The sequence below is a fragment of the Cetorhinus maximus genome, chromosome 2 (assembly GCF_964194155.1).
Source record: "Cetorhinus maximus chromosome 2, sCetMax3.hap1.1, whole genome shotgun sequence".
NCBI classification, from domain to species: domain Eukaryota; kingdom Metazoa; phylum Chordata; class Chondrichthyes; order Lamniformes; family Cetorhinidae; genus Cetorhinus; species Cetorhinus maximus.
The window spans coordinates 186,005,959-186,024,360 of record NC_135880.1 but is presented as its reverse complement, the minus strand read 5'-3'; the positions used below and the strand labels follow the sequence as shown (position 1 = coordinate 186,024,360).

The 18,402-nt window shown below is 47.1% G+C and overlaps 1 protein-coding gene across 1 annotated transcript in view; it reads left to right on the top strand.

The window, feature by feature from the left end:
- Positions 1-18,402, top strand: part of LOC144668511 (suppressor of tumorigenicity 14 protein homolog) — an 80,828-nt gene that overhangs the window by 16,542 nt on the left and 45,884 nt on the right. The window contains exons 2-9 of the mRNA XM_078530607.1: positions 834-993; positions 9,664-9,794; positions 10,076-10,146; positions 10,737-10,894; positions 15,403-15,438; positions 15,760-15,994; positions 16,933-17,072; positions 17,773-17,867. Coding sequence (XP_078386733.1) covers positions 918-993; positions 9,664-9,794; positions 10,076-10,146; positions 10,737-10,894; positions 15,403-15,438; positions 15,760-15,994; positions 16,933-17,072; positions 17,773-17,867 — 942 coding nt within the window. The 5' untranslated portion in view covers positions 834-917. The remainder of the gene's footprint in view (positions 1-833; positions 994-9,663; positions 9,795-10,075; positions 10,147-10,736; positions 10,895-15,402; positions 15,439-15,759; positions 15,995-16,932; positions 17,073-17,772; positions 17,868-18,402) is intronic.

The window sequence follows — 18,402 nt, the reverse complement described above, 5'->3', positions numbered from 1 at the left end:
GATGGTGGGCAGGCTTTGGGGAGTCAGGAGGTGAGTTACTCACTGCAGGATTCCTAGCCTCTGACCTGTTCTTGTAGCCACAGTATTTATATGGTTGGTCCAGTTCAGTTTCTGGTCAATGGTAACCCCCAGGATGTTGATAGCGGGAGATTCAGCGATGGTAATGCTATTGAATGTCAAGGGCAGATGGTTAGATTCTCTCTTGTTGGAGCTGGTCATTGCCTGGCACTTGTGTGGCGCGAAAGTTACTTGCCACTTGTCAGCCCAAATCTGGATATTGTCCAGAAATGGCTGCATTTGGACATGGACTGCTTCAGTATCTGAGGAGTCGCAAATGGTGCTGAACATTGTGCAATCATCAGCAAACATCCTCACTTCTGAACTTATGATGGAAGAAAGGCCATTGATGAAGCAGCTAAAGATGGCTGGGGCTAGCCCTGAGGAACTCCTGCACTGATGATCTGGAACTGAGATGATTGACATCCAAAAACCATAACCATCTTCCTTTGTGCTAGGTATGACTCCAACCAGCGGAGAGTTTTCCCCCTGGTTCCCATTGACTCCAGTTTTGCTAGGGCTCCTTGATGCCACACTTAGTCAAATGCTGCCTTGATATCAAGGGCAGTTACTTTCCCCTCATCACCACATATAAGTGCAGTTACATACTTTCTGTAATGGGGTGACCAGAACAATTTTACTACAAGAATATAATGTAACACTTTTCTGAAAGTCCATGGTTATGCTGTGAATGATGGGAGGATGATGAGTTGTGGCAAACTAGCACAATGCCCCGGCCCTGATGGTGATTAACTTTAAGTTATGGGCTTTTGCAGGAAATCAATGTCTTGGCTGAGGAAGTGGTCTTTCTTCCAGCAAGCAACCAGAAGAAGTTGGAAAAACGCAACCCAAAAGTGGTGATGCTAATCGTCGGGCTGATTATTGGGGCTGCTTTCCTCTCGTTGATGATCGGGCTTCTTGTTTGGCATTTTCACTGTGAGTATAACTTGTAATATCTTCGATGCAGAGCACAGCACACACAGCAAGGAGGTGAACATCCAGGCATAACGCTCCTAGGAACAAGGCTAAATATCCAGTAACAGCTACTTGTATTTAATGTAATGAAATATCACCAGTTACTTCATAGAACGTTATAAAAACAAAATTCGACACTAAGCCGCAGGGGGAGATATTAGGGCAGATGACCAAAAGCTCAGTTAAAGGCATTTTTTAGTAGCACCAACAGGGGGAAAGCAAGGGAGTGTGCGATAGTAGTTCAGAGAGGGAGTTTCAGAGGTTAGGGCCTTGACAGCTGAAGTTGTAATCGCCAATAGAGGACCAATTAAAATCTGAGCATGAGGCCAGAATTAGGGGAGCACAGATATTTTGGAGGGCTGTGGACTGGAAGAAATCTGAGATAGGGAGGAGAGAAGCCAGGGGCAGGTATGGCAGATGAGTAAAGTTCAGAAGCTATTTGAAAGGTAAGGCATCAGAAGAAGCAGCAAAGTTTCAAAGGGAGAAGAGTGGGTTTAAGATTAGTATTTTAAACTTAAATAAACGCAATTATGTGGGAATAAAAGTTGAGCTAGCTGAAGTGAACTGGAATACTAGGCGAGAGGATAGATCAATAGAGGAGCAGTGGCAGACATGTAAGGGGATATTTCAGAATACTCAGAATAAGTATATTCCTGCTATCAAGAAAAATTCCAAGGGGAAGACTCATCCATCGTTACCTAAAGAAGTTAAGGAAAGCATCAAACTTAAGGAAAAAGCACATAACCGCATCAAGATGAGTGGCAGGTTAGATGATTGGTCAGAATATAAAGAACGGCAGAGAATGACTAAAAGGTTAATCAGGAGTATGAGAGGAAGCTAGATAGAAATGTAAACATGGATAGAAGAGTTTCTAGAGGTATTTAAAAAGGAAAAGTAAGCAAAGTGAGTGTTGGTCCTCTAGGGAGTGAGAATGGGGAGTTAATAGCAGAAAATAAGGAAATGGCGGATGAAATGGGCAAATATTTTGCTTCTTTCTTCACTATTGAGGCTACAAAAAACATTTCAGTAATAGCTGTAAATCGGGAGGTGGAGGGGAGCTTGGTGAAATTACAATCACTAGGGAAGCGGTACTGAGCAAACTGATGGAGCTGTGGGCTGACAAGTCTCCGGGTCCTGATGGACTTCATCCTAGGGTCTTAAAAGAGGTGGCTAATGAATTTGTAGATGCGTTGGTGTTAATTTTCCAAAATTCCCTCGATTCTGGTAAGCTTCCATCAGACTGGAAAGTAGCAAATGTAACCCCTCTATTCAAAAGGGAGGGAGGCAGAAAACAGGAAACTGTAGGCCGGTCAGCTTGACGTCTGTCGTGGGGAAGTTATTAGAATCGATCATGAAGGAGATTATAACTGGGCACTTAGAAAAACTCAAGGTAATTGGGAAGAGCCAGCATGGTTTTGTGCAAGGGAAATCATGCTTAATCCATTTATTGAAGTTCTTGGGGGGAGGTGATGGTGTAGTGGTATTGTCGCTCGATTAGTAATCCAGAGACCCAGGTTCTCCAGGTTCGAATCACGTCAGATGATGGAATTTGAATTTAATAAAAACCTGGAATTAAAAATCTAATGATGACCATGAAACCATTGTTGACTGTTGTAAAAACTCATCTGGTTCACTAATGCCCTTTACGGAATGAAATCTGCCGTCCTTACCTGGTCTTGCCAATATGTGACTCCAGATCCACATGTTGGGAGAGCTGTCTCACAAACTAGTCAAGCAACAGCCTGACATAGTCATCCTCACTGAATCATATCTTACAGATAACGTCCCAGACACTACCATCACCATCCCTTGGTATGTCCTGTTGCATCGCAGGACAGACCCAGCAGAGGTGGCGGCACAGTTGTAGGAATGGAGTTGCCTTGGGAGTCATCAACATCAAGTTCGGACCCCATGAAGCCTCATGAAAAAGGAAACCCCCTGCTGATTACTATGTACCGCCCCCCTTTAGCTGATGAATCAGTCCTCCTCCAGGTTGAACACCACTTGGAGGAAGCACTGAGGGTGGCAAGGGAGCAGATTGTACTCTGTCCATCACCAAAAGTGGCTCAGCAGCACCACTATTGACCAAGCTGACCGAGTCCTAAGTGACATAGCTGCTAGACTGGATCTGACAGGTGGTGAGGGAAGCAACAAGAGGAAAAACATACTTGACCTCATCCTCACCAACCTGCCTACCACAGATGCATCTGTCCATGAAAGTATCGGTAGGAGTGACCACTGCACAGTCGTCGTGGAGACAAAGTCCTGCCTTCACATTGAGGATGCCCCCCTCCCCACATTGTGTTGTGTGGCACTACCACCGTGCTAAATGGGATAGATTTGGAACAGATCTAGCAACTCAAGACTGGGCATCCATGAGGCGCTGTGGGCCATCAGCAGCAGCAGGATTGTACTCGAATACAAACCATAACCTCATAGCCTGGCATATCCCCCAGTCTACCATTACCATCAAGCCAGGGTATCAACCCTGGTTGAATGAAGAGTTCAGGAGGACCTGCCAGGAGCAGCATCAGGCATACCAAAAGATGAGGTGTCAGTCTGGTGAAGCTATAACACAGGACTACTTGTGTGCCAAACAGCATAGGCAGCATCCAGTCATGACTGGTGGTGGACAATTAAACAACACACTGGAGGAGGAGGCTTCACAAATATCCCCATCCTCAATGATGGGGGAGCCCAGCACGTCAGTGCAAAAGGTAAGGCTGAATCATTTGTTACAATCTTCTCGGCTATGTGGAAAATTGCCCAGGAATGTCCTGTACACAAAAAGCAGGACGGATCCAACCTGGCCAATTACTGTCCCATCAGTCTGCTCTAGATCATCAGTAGAGTAATGGAAGGGGTCATCAACAGTGCTATCAAGTGACACTTAGCAATAACCTGCTCACTGACACCCAGTTCGAATTCTGCCAGGGCCACTCAGCTCTTGACCTCATTGCAGCCTTGGTTCAAACATGGACAAAAGAGCTGAACTCCCGAAGTGAGGTGAGTGTGACTGTCCTTGACATCAAGGCAGCATTTGACTGAGTGTGGCATCAAGGAACCCTAGCAAAACTGGAGTCAATGGGAATCAGGGGAAAAAACTTTCCACTGGTTGGACTCATATCTTGCACAAAGGAAGATAGTTGTGTTTGTTGGCGGTCAGTCATCTCAGCTCCAGGACATCACTGCAGGAGTTTCTCAGGGTAGTGTCCTCGGCCCAACCATCTTCAGCTGCTTCATCAATGATCTTCCTTGTATCATAAGGTCAGAAGTGGGGATGTTCGCTGATGACTCTCCAATGTTCAGCACCATTTGTGACTCCTTAGACCCTGAAGCAGTCCATGTCCAAATGCAGCAAGACCTGGACAATATCCAGGCTTGGGCTAGCAAGTGGCACGTAAAATACACAACTGTCAGGCAATGACCATCTCCAACAAGAGGCAATCTAACCATCATCCTTGATGTTCAATGGCACTGCCATCACTGAATTCCCCACTATCAACATCCTGGGGGTTACCATTGACCAGAAACTGAACTGGACTAGCCATATAAATAGTATGGCTGAGGTGGTCTATCCAGTTTCATTCCTTTTTCAAGGCTTTGTAGCAGTTTAATACAACTGAGTATCTGGCTAGGCCATTTCAAAGGGCACTTAAATGTCAACCACATTGCTATGGGCCTGGAGACACATGCAGGCCATACCAGGTAAGGACGGCAGATTTCATTTCCTAAAGGATATGAGTGAACCAGTCAACAATCAACAATAGTTTCATGGCCATCCTTAGACTTTTAATTTCAGATTTTTATTGAATTCAAATTCTACCATCTGCCGTGACATGATTTGAACCTGGGTCCCCAGAGTATTACAAAAACAAAAATACCTGGAAAAAATCAGCAGGTCTGGCAGCATCTGCGGAGAGGAACACAGTTAACGTTTCGAGTCCGAATGACCCTTCAACAGAACTAAGTAAAGATAGAAGAGAGGTGAAATATAAGCTGGTTTAAGGGGGGTTGGACAAGTAGGGCTGGATAGAGGGCCAGTGATAGGTGGAGATAACCAAAAGATGTCACAGACAAAAGAACAAAGAGGTGTTGAAGGTGGTGATATTATCTAAGGAATGTGCTAATTAAGGGTGGAAAGCAGGACAAGCAAGGTACAGATAGCCCTAGTGGGGGTGGGGTGGGGTGAAGGAATCGAAAAAGGCTAAAAGGTAGAGATAAAACAATGGATGGAAATACATTTAAAAATAATGGAAATAGGTGGGAAAAGAAAAATCTATATAAATTATTGGAAAAAAAAGCGGGCGGGGATTGGAAAGGGGGTGGGGATGGAAGAGAGAGTTCATGATCTAAAATTGTTGAACTCAATATTCAGTCCAGAAGGCTGTAAAGAGCCTAGTCGGAAGATGAGGTGCTGTTCCTCCAGTTTGCGTTGAGCTTCACTGGAACAATGCAGCAGGCCAAGGACGGACATGTGGGCATGAGAGCAGGGTGGAGTGTTGAAATGGCAAGCAACAGGGAGGTCTGGGTAATGCTTGCGGACAGACCGAAGGTGTTCTGCAAAGCGGTCACCCAGTCTGCGTTTGGTCTCTCCAGTGTGGAGGAAACCGCATTGGGAGCAACGAATGCAGTAGACTAAATTGAGGGAAGTGCAAGTGAAATGCTGCTTCACTTGAAAGGAGTGTTTGGGCCCTTGGATGGTGAGGAGAGGGGAAGTAAAGGGGCATGTGTTGCACCTTCTGCGGTTGCATGGGAAGGTGCCGTGGGAGGGGGTTGAGGTGTAGGGGGTGATGGAGGATTGGACCCAGGGTGTCCCGGAGGGAATGATCCCTGCGGAATGCCGCCAGGGGAGGTGAAGGGAAGGTGTGTTTGGTGGTGGCATCATGCTGGAGTTGGCGGAAATGGCGGAAGATGATCCTTTGTATGCGGAAGCTGGTGGGGTGATAAGTGAGGACAAAGGGGACCCTATCATGTTTCTGGGAGGGAGAGGAAGGTGTGAGGGCGGCTGCGCGGGAGATGGGCCGGACACGGTTGTGGGCCCTGTCAACCACCATGGGTGGAAAACCTCGGTTAAGGAAGAAGGAAGACCTGTCAGAGGAACTGTTTTTGAAAGTGGCATCATCAGAACAGATGCGACGGAGGCGAAGGAACTGAGAGAATGGGATGGAGTCCTTGCAGGAAGCGGGGTGTGAGGAGCTGTAGTCAAGGTAGCTGTGGGAGTCGGTAGGCTTGTAATGGATATTGGTGGACAGTCTATCACCAGAAATTGAGACAGAGAGGTCAAGGAAGGGAAGGGAAGTGTCAGAGATGGACCATGTGAAAATGATGGAGGGGTGGAAATTGGAAGCAAAATTAATAAATTTTTCCAGGTCCAGATGAGAGCATGAAACAGCACCGAAGTAATCATCGATGTACAGGGAAAGTTTTGGGAGGGGGCCAGAGTAGGACTGGAACAAGGAATGTTCCCCATACCCCATAAAGAGACAGGCATAGCTGGAGCCCATGCGGGTACCCATAGCCACATCTTTTATTTGGAGGAAGTGAGAGGAGTTAAAGGATAAATTGTTCAGTGTGAGAACAAGTTCAGCCAGACGGAGGAGCGTAGTGGTGGATGGGGATTGTTCGGGCCTCTGTTTGCGGAAGAAGCGGAGAGCCCTCAGACCATCCCGGTGGGGGATGGAGGTGTAGAGGAATTGGACATCCATGGTGAAGAGGAGGTGGTTGGGGCCAGGGAACTGGAAATTGTTGATATGATGTAGGGTGTCAGAGGAATCTCATTCCTTGTTCCAGTCCTAATCCGGCCCCCTCCCACAACTCTTTCTCCGGTACATCGATGATTACTTCAGTGCTGCTTCATGCTCTCGTCTGGACCTGGAAAAATTTATTAATTTTGCTTCCAATTTCCACCTCTCCATCATTTTCACATGGTCCATCTCTGACACTTCCCTTCCCTTCCTTGACCTCTCTGTCTCAATTTCTGGTGATAGACTGTCCACCAATATCCATTACAAGCCTACCGACTCCCACAGCTACCTTGACTACAGCTCCTCACACCCCGCTTCCTGCAAGGACTCCATCCCATTCTCTCAGTTCCTTCGCCTCCGTCGCATCTGTTCTGATGATGCCACTTTCAAAAACAGTTCCTCTGACAGGTCTTCCTTCTTCCTTAACCGAGGTTTTCCACCCATGGTGGTTGACAGGGCCCTCAACCGTGTCCGGCACATCTTCCGCGCGTCCGCCCTCACACCTTCCTCTCCCTTCCAGAAACATGATAGGGTGCCCCTTGTCCTCACTTATCACCCCACCAGCCTCCACATTCAAAGGATCATCCTCCGCCATTTCCACCAACTCCAGCATGATGCCACCACACACACATCTTCCCTTCACCCCCCCCGCCCCCCCCGGCGGCATTCCACAGGGATTGTTCCCTCCGGGACACCCTGGGTCCACTCCTCCATCACCCCCTACACCTCAACCCCTTCCCTCGGCACCTTACCATGCAACCGCAGAAGGTGCAACACCTGCCCCTTTACTTCCCCTCTCCTCACCATCCAAGGGCCCAAACACTCCTTTCAAGTGAAGCAGCACTTCACTTGCACTTCCCTCAACTTAGACTACTGTATTCGTTGCTCCCAATGCGGTTTCCTCCACATTGGAGAGACCAAACGCAGACTGGGTGACCGCTTTGCAGAACACCTTCGGTCTGTCCGCAAGCATTACCCAGACCTCCCTGTCACTTGCTATTTCAACACTCCACCCTGCTCTCATGCCCACATGTCCGTCCTTGGCCTGCTGCATTGTTCCAGTGAAGCTCAACGCAAACTGGAGGAACAGCACCTCATCTTCCGACTCGGCACTTTACAGCCTTCTGGACTGAATATTGAGTTCAACAATTTTAGATCATGAACTCTCTCCTCCATCCCCACCCCCTTTCTGTTCTTTCCCCCCTCCTTTTTGTTTTTTCCAATAATTTATATAGATTTTTCTTTTCCCACCTATTTCCATTATTTTTAAATGTATTTCCATCCATTGTTTTATCTCTACCTTTTAGCCTTTTTCGATTCCTTCACCCCACCCCACCCCCACTAGGGCTATCTGTACCTTGCTTGTCCTGCTTTCTACCCTTAATTAGCACATTCCTTAGATAATATCACCACCTGCAACACCTCCTTTGTCCTTTTGTCTGTGACATCTTTTGGTTATCTCCACCTATCACTGGCCCTCTATCCAGCTCTACTTGTCCTACCCCCCTTAAACCAGCTTATATTTCACCTCTCTTCTATCTTTACTTAGTTCTGTTAAAGGGTCATTCGGACTCGAAACATTAACTGTGTTCCTCTCCACAGATGCTGCCAGACCTGCTGAGTTTTTCCAGGTAATTTTGCTTTTGTGTTGGATTTCCAGCATCCGCAGTTTTTTGCTTTTATCACCAGAGCATTACCCTGGGTCTCTGGATTACTAACCCACGACTATACCATTGCGCCTTCCCACCTCCCAAATAAGTCGGCAAAAATCTAACAGTTGGAATATAATGTGGGAAAATGCGCAATTGTTCACTTTGGTAGGAAGAATAAAAAAGCAGAGTGTTATTTAAATGGAGAATGGCTACAGAATTCTGAGGTGCAGAGGGATCTAGGTGTTCTAGTGCATGAGTCACAAAAAGGTACAACAAGGAATTAAGAAGGCGAATGGAATGCTATCCTTTTATGTTCAGTTCCTCTTGTAATAAAATAAGGATGTTATGTTTCAGTTACACAGGACATTGGTGAGACCACATCTCAAATATTGTGTGTAGTTTTGGTCTCCTTATGTAAGGAAGGAAGTAAATTCTAGTAAGGGAGGGAGACAGGGGTGGGTGGGCTCAAGTTCTGTCATTTCTGATTCTCAGGAGGAATCTGGTTTGGAGCCGGTTCAGAGGAGGTTTACTGATTTGGCACCTGGAATGAGGAAAGATTAGGCAGACTGGGCTTGTTTCCACTGGAGTTTAGAAAAGTGAGATATAAGATCTTGAACGGTCTTGACAAGGTGGATGTGCAAAGGATGTTTCCTCTTGAGACTGAGTTCAGACCTAGGGGTCTGTTTTAAAATGAGGGGCCACCCTTTTAGGACAGAGATGAGGAGAAATCTTTTCTCTGAGAATTGTGTGACTTTGGAGCTCTCTGGTGGAAGCGGAGTCATTGACTATTTTTAAGGCAGCGGTAGATAGATTCTTGTTAGACAAGGGAATCAAAGGTTATCGGAGGTGGATGGGAATGTGGGATTCGAAACACAAACAGATCAGCCATGATCTTGCTAAATGGCGGAACAGGCTCGAGGGGCCGAATGGCCTACTCCTGATCCTATTTCGTTGTTTGTATGTTTGTTTGTAATGGAAATATTTCCATTGGAATGAAGGTCCAGGAAGCGTGCAGAATTGGTTGCAAGGAAGATGATCTTTTTTCCAGGAGAGAGGACCGTGCACTTAGACAGAACTGAACACCCAGAGTATAGGACAATTAGAGACAGGGCTAAACACTCTGGATATGTTTGTTTGACAGTGGCATAGAATTAACACTGATAGAGGAGGAGCTTGAGAAAGGCTGAATGAGAACCATTCTTATTGCTAACTATAGTTTGTGTTGCTATTAGTTCGCCCAGATAATCGAGTTAAGAAAATGTACAATGGTTATCTTAACATCACTAACAAGCAGTTCACTGAGGAACTGGAAGATTCCGACTCTGAAGAATTTAAGACCCTGGCAGCTACAGTTGAGGAAATGGTGAGTTTGTGCTTATACCATTTCGCAGAGCAGATACAGCGCGGGCTTAGATACAGAGTAAATCTCCTTCTACACTGTCCCCATCAAACACTCCCAGGTCAGGTACAGCATGAATTACAGTTATCACACACCCGCTATATTGTAGGCAAAACCCACCTGTCCATACACCCTACAGCAGAGGTTAGTGCCTGTCTCTTCAAAATTAAACGTGGGTTTAATTTGCACTAAAAATATACAAGGTTGTATTTAATTCATTCTTCTCTCTTTTTTCACTATTTCAGCTTCGGGAAACTTACATGAAAACCTATGGATTGGCTCCGTACTATGTCCAGTCCACTGTCACTGCATTCAGGTATGCTCACTTGGACAATCCACCCCTGAGGTGGGTTGTGTGGCTTAATCGCAGTACAGATTCCATGATTCCTGATTCTCAGAATGGGGGGTGGTCTAGTCCGGTTCCATGATTCCTGAATTCCTGATTCTCGAGGCTCTCGTTCCATGATTCCTGATTCTAGTGGGGGAGGGAGACAGGGTGGGTGGGCTCAAGTTTTGTCATTCCTGATTCTCAGGAGAAATCTGGTTCCATAATTTTTGATTCTTGGGGTGGAGATTACCAGTTCCTGGGGTATCGGTTCCTAGGACACACACTGACTTCACTATGCCTTTTGCACCAGGGGTCATTGGACTGTGACCAGTATCCTGAACCCAGGTTGATGTCTCCACTACCTAACTGGGTGCAGGGGACTGAGCCTAGGGTCTTGCAATGTTTGCAGATTTGCTTTACATGTTGTACAGGAGCAAGACAGCTTCTCATGAATTGTTGTCCTGTATGCAGAGATTGAACTTCCTTGCCTTATGTGTTCTCAGTTTTTTAAGCTTTGGAAAATCTTAAGGGTTGAATGTTTCTGTGATGTCTGACCTGACTCCTCCTCCTCCCTGCAGCGAAGGCTCTGTGATTGCTTATTACTGGCTTGAATGTCGAGTCCCACCAGAGAAGGAGGCCGAACTTGATAAAGCCGTTGGTGCTCTATCTGTGATGTCTAGGTCTCAGCCAAGATTTTTTTCTAAATCGTTAAGGGTTAACAACATGGTTGTCGATCGTAAGTACTGCTTGTTTTTCAGTGTTCAGTGCAGAATGAATGACTGTTTGATTGTGGATCCTACAATTTCATCTACATTAACATTTCATTGTGAATTTTCTTTGATTGAGATGAAGAAGGAAATTGTAGAATTAACCACAAATGTTCCCTTTAATGCTCCTGTACCACCTTCCCCATCCAGCACCTCTCCCTGTTCTACTCTCTTACATCTGCTGGTCCCCAAGTTCTCCCCATTCCCCTGCTGAAATATCCACATCCACCCCCGCCCCCAGCCACCTGAAAGAAGCCTCACCCTCAGTAATTTCAATCTCCATTTCCGTTCTTCTTGACCTTGCCTGAGTTTGTCATTTGCCTCAAACAAAAGCTAAAATAGCTGGAAAAACTCAGCAGGTCTGACAGCATCTGCGGAGAGGAATACAGTTAACGTTTCAAGTCCGTATGACTCTTCATTATTGTTATTTGCCTGACCTCCCTCAACCCTCGCTCTTTGTCCAGACTCTCCTCATACTCATGGGTACCCTTGACCTCATCTGATGTGACCTTTCCACTCCCATGTATGAACCACATCTTCTATCCAACACCCACACCACCACCCCCCTCAGTCTCTTCCTCTGTCTGGCCGTGATATAACAAACTACTGAGAGTCACGAGCCTAATCTTTCACCTTTCATTCACCAAAATACTGCTGCATATTTGCACAGCCGTTTCCTCACCTGCACCTCCCCAACTCAACCCACCCTGAGCACTCCCCACCTCGCCCGTTATCTCCCACCACCCTCTCGCCCGTTATCTCCGCCCCCCCCAACCCCTCGCCCGTTATCTCCGCCCCCCCAACCCCTCGCCCGTTATCTCCGCCCCCCCAACCCCCCGCCCGTTATCTCCGCCCCCCAACCCCCCGCCCGTTATCTCCGCCCCCCCAACCCCTCGCCCGTTATCTCCGCCCCCCCAACCCCTCGCCCGTTATCTCCGCCCCCCCAACCCCCCGCCCGTTATCTCCGCCCCCCAACCCCCCGCCCGTTATCTCCGCCCCCCCAACCCCCCGCCCGTTATCTCCGCCCCCCAACCCCCCGCCCGTTATCTCCGCCCCCCCAACCCCCCGCCCGTTATCTCCGCCCCCCAACCCCCCGCCCGTTATCTCCGCCCCCCCAACCCCCCGCCCGTTATCTCCGCCCCCCCAACCCCCCGCCCGTTATCTCTGCCCCCCCCAACCCCCCGCCTGTTATCTCCGCCCCCCCAACCCCCCGCCCGTTATCTCCGCCCCCCCAACCCCCCGCCCGTTATCTCCGCCCCCCCAACCCCCCGCCCGTTATCTCCGCCCCCCCCAACCCCCCGCCCGTTATCTCCGCCCCCCCAACCCCCCGCCCGTTATCTCCGCCCCCCCAACCCCTCGCCCGTTATCTCCGCCCCCCCAACCCCCCGCCCGTTATCTCGGCCCCCAACCGCCCGTTATCTCGGCCCCCAACCGCCCGTTATCTCGGCCCCCAACCGCCCGTTATCTCGGCCCCCAACCGCCCGTTATCTCGCGCCCCAACCCCCCGCCCGTTATCTCCGCCCCCCAACCCCCCGCCCGTTATCTCGCCCCCCCCCCCCCGCCCGTTATCTCGCCCCCCCCCGCCCGTTATCTCGCCCCCCCCCCACACACAGAAAGCTTTCCAAGATCACTTTATCCACGTGACTCTCCCACGCTGTTCGTGGATGTGGGTAATAGTTCCTATCTGCACTTACTTCTCCTTCACTCAAAACCTAAAACCTAAACTGCCTTTTTCAAATCCCACTGTCTTCGCAAATTAACAGCCTGTTTCCATTCTCACTTTTCTCTCAAGCCCATAAATGCCTTATTGCCTCCCAGCCGTCTCTTCACAAATCAACTTTGAATGTCTTGAATGAGATTTGGCCCCTGCCTTAACACTGGAGCAACTATATCAAAGTGACATATGGCTTCTTGTGACTGGGGTTGACTTTCCTTCTTTGTTCTCGTCGAGCTCTCTGCAGCCCACAAAGCCATTCTCCACTTATGGTTTTAAAGGAAGTGGCAGTGGAGATAGTGGATGCATTGGCTATAATGTTCCAAAATTCCCTGGATTCTGGAAAGGTTCCAGTGGATTGGAAAAATGCTAATGTAAAGCCCTTATTCAAAAAGAGGGGGAGGCAGAAAGTAGGAAACTATAGACCAGTTAGTTTAACGTCTGTCATTGGGAAATTGTTGGAATCCATTATTAAGGAAGTAGTAATGGGGCATTTGGAAAGTCAAAATGCAATCCATCAGATTCAGCATGGTTTTATGAAGAGTAAATCATGTTTGACCAATTTGCTAGAGTTCTTTGAAGATATGACAAGCAAAGTGGATAATGGGGATCCTGTAGATGTATTATATCTGGACTTCCAGAAGGCCTTTGATAAGGCGCCACACAAAAGATTAATACACAAGATAAGATCACACGGAGTTAGGGGTAATATATTAGCTTGGATAGAGGATTGGCTAACCAACAGAAAGCAGAGTCGGGATAAATGGTCTTTTTCTGGATGGCAAGCTGTAACTAGTGGGGTGCCACAGGGTTCAGTCCTTGGGCCCCAACTATTTACAATCTATATTAATGACTTGGATTCAGGGATAGAAGGTACTATAGCTAAATTTGCAGATGACACCAAAATAGGTGGGAAAGTAAGTTGCAAGGAAGAATTAAGAAATTTACAAATGGATTTGGACAGGTTAGGTGAATTGCCCAAAATTTGGCAGATGGAGTTTAAGGTGGATAAGTGTGAGGTTATCCATTTTGGTTGGAAGAATAAAAAGGCGACTTATTATTTAAATGGAGAGAAACTTCAGAATGCTTCAGTGCAGAGGGATGTGGGTGTCCTCGTGCATGAATTGCTGAAAGCTAGTGTGTAGGTACAGAAGGTAATAAGGAAGGCAAATGGAATTTTGGCGTTTATTGCTAAAGGAATAGAGTATAAAAATAGGGAAGTGTTGTTGCAACTGTACAAGGCATTGGTGAGACTGCACCTGGAGTACTGTGCACAGTTTTGGTCCCCTTACTTGAGGAAGGATGTAGTTGCATTGGAGGCGGTACAGAGGAGGTTCATTAGATTGATTCCAGAGATGCGGGGCTTGTCTTATGAGGAGAGATTGAGCAGTTTAGTCCTATACTCGTTAAAGTTTAGAAGGATGAGAGGAGATCTAATTGAGGTATATAAGATGCTAAAGGGGATAGACAAAGTAGATGTGGAGCGGACGTTTCTCCTTGTGGGGCATTCTAGAATGAGAGGCCATAGTTTTAGGCTAAGGGGTGGTAGATTTAAACCAGAGATGAGGAATTACTTTTCTCAAAGGGTGGTGAATCTGTGGAATTCACTACCTCAGAGTGCAGTGGATGCCGGGACACTGAATAAATTTAAGGAGGAGTTAGACTGATTTTTAATTAGTAACAGGTTGAAAGGTTATGGGGAGAGGGCGGGAAATTGGAGTTGAGGCCAAAATGAGATCAGCCATGATGGTAATGAATGGTGGGGTAGGCTCAAGGGGCTGAATTGCCTACTCCTGCTCCTAGTTCTTATGTTCTGTGTCCCCCTCCCTTGTCCATCTGGGTTAGGACTACCCTCCCCGGATTGAGCCTTACCTATCCACTTGTAGCCAGAGAATCTCCAGGAATGGTTTCTCTTCACGCTTGGAGTCCTGGTCTGTCAAAACCTCTCGTTTAAAACACCTTTGAGGTTGTATTGATCACCATCAGCTGCATTATCTTGTGCCATAGTCCTGATGAGGGCACTAGAGAATGAGGATTGGAGGATACCTGTGCCCTCGGAAATTCAGGACCAGGCTGGCAGGGTTAATTTATCCTTTCATGGGACATGGGTGTAGCTGGCAAGACCAGCATTTGTTGCCCATCCCTAACTGCCCTGGAACTGAGTGGCTTGCTAAGTCATTTCAGAGGGCAGTTAAGAGTCAACTACATTGCTGTGGGTCTGGAATCACATCTAGGCCAGACCAGGTAATGGTGGCAGATTTCCTAAAGGACACCCGTGAACCAGATGGGTTTTTACAACAATTGATGATACCTGTCATGGTCACCATTGTTAAGATTTTGTAATTAATTTAATTTAAATTCCACCAGCTGCCATTGTGGGATTTGATCCCATGTCCACAACACATTAGTCTGGACCTCTGGATTACTGGTCCATTGGCGTTACCACTACTCCACCATCTCCCCAGCCAACTTCCAACCTCCTTCATTCTGGAAGTAAATAAACTGGCACTCGGTGGTTGCCCTGGGTTTGAAATTTGGTACAGTCAAGGGGGTTGGGCACAAGAGGTAGGGTGGGTGTTGCAGCAGGGTGGGTCAAAGGTTGATGAGGAGAGAGGTTTGGGCAGTGGTGGGGGAAGGTGTGTATGTGATATGTGTTGGTGGATAATGTGGGGATGGGAGGAAGTGGTTTGGTTGGGTTGTGGGCTGGAGGGGGGGCACATTCTGCCCCAGAATTGTGTTAATACTTGCGCTTTGTGCTTTCAGGTGCCGATCCAAGGAAGGTGAAGCCACCAAAGGACAGTAAGTACCCAGGACAGTAAGTACCCAGAACACTGAGCCTGAATAGGAGGAGGTGTAGCTTCTGGCAAGGATCTGCCATCTCTGTTCTGTTAGCAGCAATCGATGGTTTGGGCTGCAGGTTTTGGGGTGTGTGGGCAGGGGTATTTGGTGCCAGGGTATGGGACTAGATTTGAGACTGGTTTTCTGCTGTTCTTGGCAATTTTCCCAAGACGGCAGAGAATTGTGTGATGGAGCTGCTTGTTCTATGAATATGGGAGGGGCAGAATACAGATGGAAGATTTAGTTGTCCGTGGTTTATAATTCTTTCATTCTCTCTGACAGAAAGCTGCTCTTATGACTTGCATGCAATTCCCGGAAAGAACAGCACATTCACATCACCAGGTTTTCCGAATTCTCCCTACCCTGCTGATTCCTGGTGTCAATGGGTAATACGGGCAGACTCTGACCATATCCTTGAACTCAACTTTGTGACGTTTGACCTGGAGAAAATCTGCCAGAATGACTTTGTCACAGTTTATGACTCGCTGAGTCCAATTGAAAAACGAGAAATAACAGAGTAAGTGAGGAGTCGCAGGTTACTTGAAAACTCCCTGTCGAAACATGCCTTTCTCTTCTGGCCCAACTGGCCTTTATTTGCAAGGTTGAATTTTCCTGTTTCTGCTCAATTCTGTATTTCCCAGTCAGTTATGAGTTTGTGTTTCCCACAGTGCAGCCAACCTGCCCTGGACTGGGAAAGAACCTGCATGCTGCTGGTGGGATGTCTTCATTCAGTGATTCCAATACTGTGTTTTCAGGGAATGCTGGGTCATGGTGGAAATGGTAATCCGCAGTCTGGAACTGGAATATCTTTAGCATCAATATACTCCAAGCTGAGGCTCCAGGGCAGTACTGAGGGAGTGCTGCACTGTCAGAGGGTCATTACTGAGGGAGCACTGCACTATGAGGGTCATTACTGAGGGAGCACTGCACTGTCGGAGATGCATTTTTCAGATGAAACATTAAACCGATGCTCTTTTGCCCTCAAATGTGTAAAAGAATGCATGGCATTTTGTAAAGAAGAGCGCAGGAGTTCTCTTCAGTCCCCTGGCCAATATTCATCCCATAACCAACACCTAAAAGTAGATTACCTGGCTAACATCACATTGCTGCTTGTGGTAATTTAACTGTGTAAACATTGGCTGCACCAAAACAGTGAATACACTTCAATGCTGCATAGTATCAATCCTCCTACCCACTGATGGATTTTGTGTGACTGCCTGTAGAGAGTGACGACAGATTGAGTCTCCCTTCAAAAGATTTTGTCATGTTGTCTGTGAGAACAGGGATCGAAAGCTTGCAACTTGTCTAGTTGTGGAGTTGCCCAGCTGCATGTGACTATGACTGGAGCTCTACATTGGTGGGAATCCTGTTGTGATGTCACCTACAGGCAAAACTGGTGACAATATATATAGCAGATGGCCTAATAGAGCCTGTGTCTTATTTGTTCTCTGACAGGCGCTGTGGTGTCTATCCTCCAACGAATGCACTTAAGTTGATATCCTCTCGCAATGTGATGCTTGTAACACTGATAACAGATGATAATGAGAATTACCCGGGATTTAAAGCAGTGTACAGACAGCTGCCAAAGAGAAAAGGTAAAAATCTCATTGCAGTCTGAATTCAAGGGCAATGGACTGAGACCCAAACTAGGACTTCACCCTGAATCTGGACTAGACCCAAGTGAGAGTGCCACTGATGCTTATTCCATATTGGATGTCAATTTGTCTTGTTTTTCTGTCTCTGAAGTAAATGGTGGGAGTTTTGTAATGTGTTGTACGTCACAGAATCACATTTTACGATGTATTTTCCTCGTATCCCTTTCGGCAGCAAGAGTCAGAGGCCTGTTGGTGACCAGTGCCGTTTTGGAGGTGTGAGATGGTGAATGGTTTCAGCTGTGTGGTCAATCATGAAGTAATCAATGCTTTTGGTGAAACTGGAAGGAGTCTTTTTTTCATTTCCTGTTCCTTCCTGTGAGGTTGTGAATGCTATAGTGAGGTTCCCTTCTCCAATTGAAGCCCCTCCCTTTTGAGATGCTGATTGCATATTCCTGTGGCTGTTTAATTAGTTGTCTTTGATGTAGTATTTTATTGGAAACAATAATGAAAGTGCTTACGAGTGTCACATCTCATTTATTTGTAACTTTAGGTGCACTCCCTCCTGCTGATTTTTTGCCAAAATTATTGGGGGCCTGCACTTCCTTACAGGCCCTCTTGTCTATTCAGTCCCAGAGTATCAGTGCTTTTACAGATGTATAACAATGCCCTATTAATGAGAAAGGTGATTTGTTTCTGATAGAGTGCAGAGAGGTTCTCGAAGGATCTGGGGTTTTCTCTTCCCCATACTATCCTGCATATTACCCACCTCGAGCAGACTGTACCTGGATTTTGAGGGTAAGAATGTGCAATTCAATATGCATTCTAACTATTTCTTCTGACAAATGTATCACTTCATACTTCACTGTGTTAAATATTATCAAACATGCGTTTGTCTATTTCACCAGTCTGCCTGTCTGTCCATTTCACCAGTCTGCCTGTCTGTCCATTTCACCAGTCTGCCTGTCTGTCCATTTCACCAGTCTGCCTGTCTGTCCATTTCACCAGTCTGCCTGTCTGTCCATTTCACCAGTCTGCCTGTCTGTCCATTTCACCAGTCTGCCTGTCTGTCCATTTCACCAGTCTGCCTGTCTGTCCATTTCACCAGTCTGCCTGTCTGTCCATTTCACCAGTCTGCCTGTCTGTCCATTTCACCAGTCTGCCTGTCTGTCCATTTCACCAGTCTGCCTGTCTGTCCATTTCACCAGTCTATGCCATATATCCTGTTACTATGGTTTCCTACATTTCTGGGTTTTGTGTCATCCACAAACCCAGAACAGGTCAGTCTAGCCCTGGAGGGGCACCAATGTATACTGCCCTCCAGTCTGAAAAA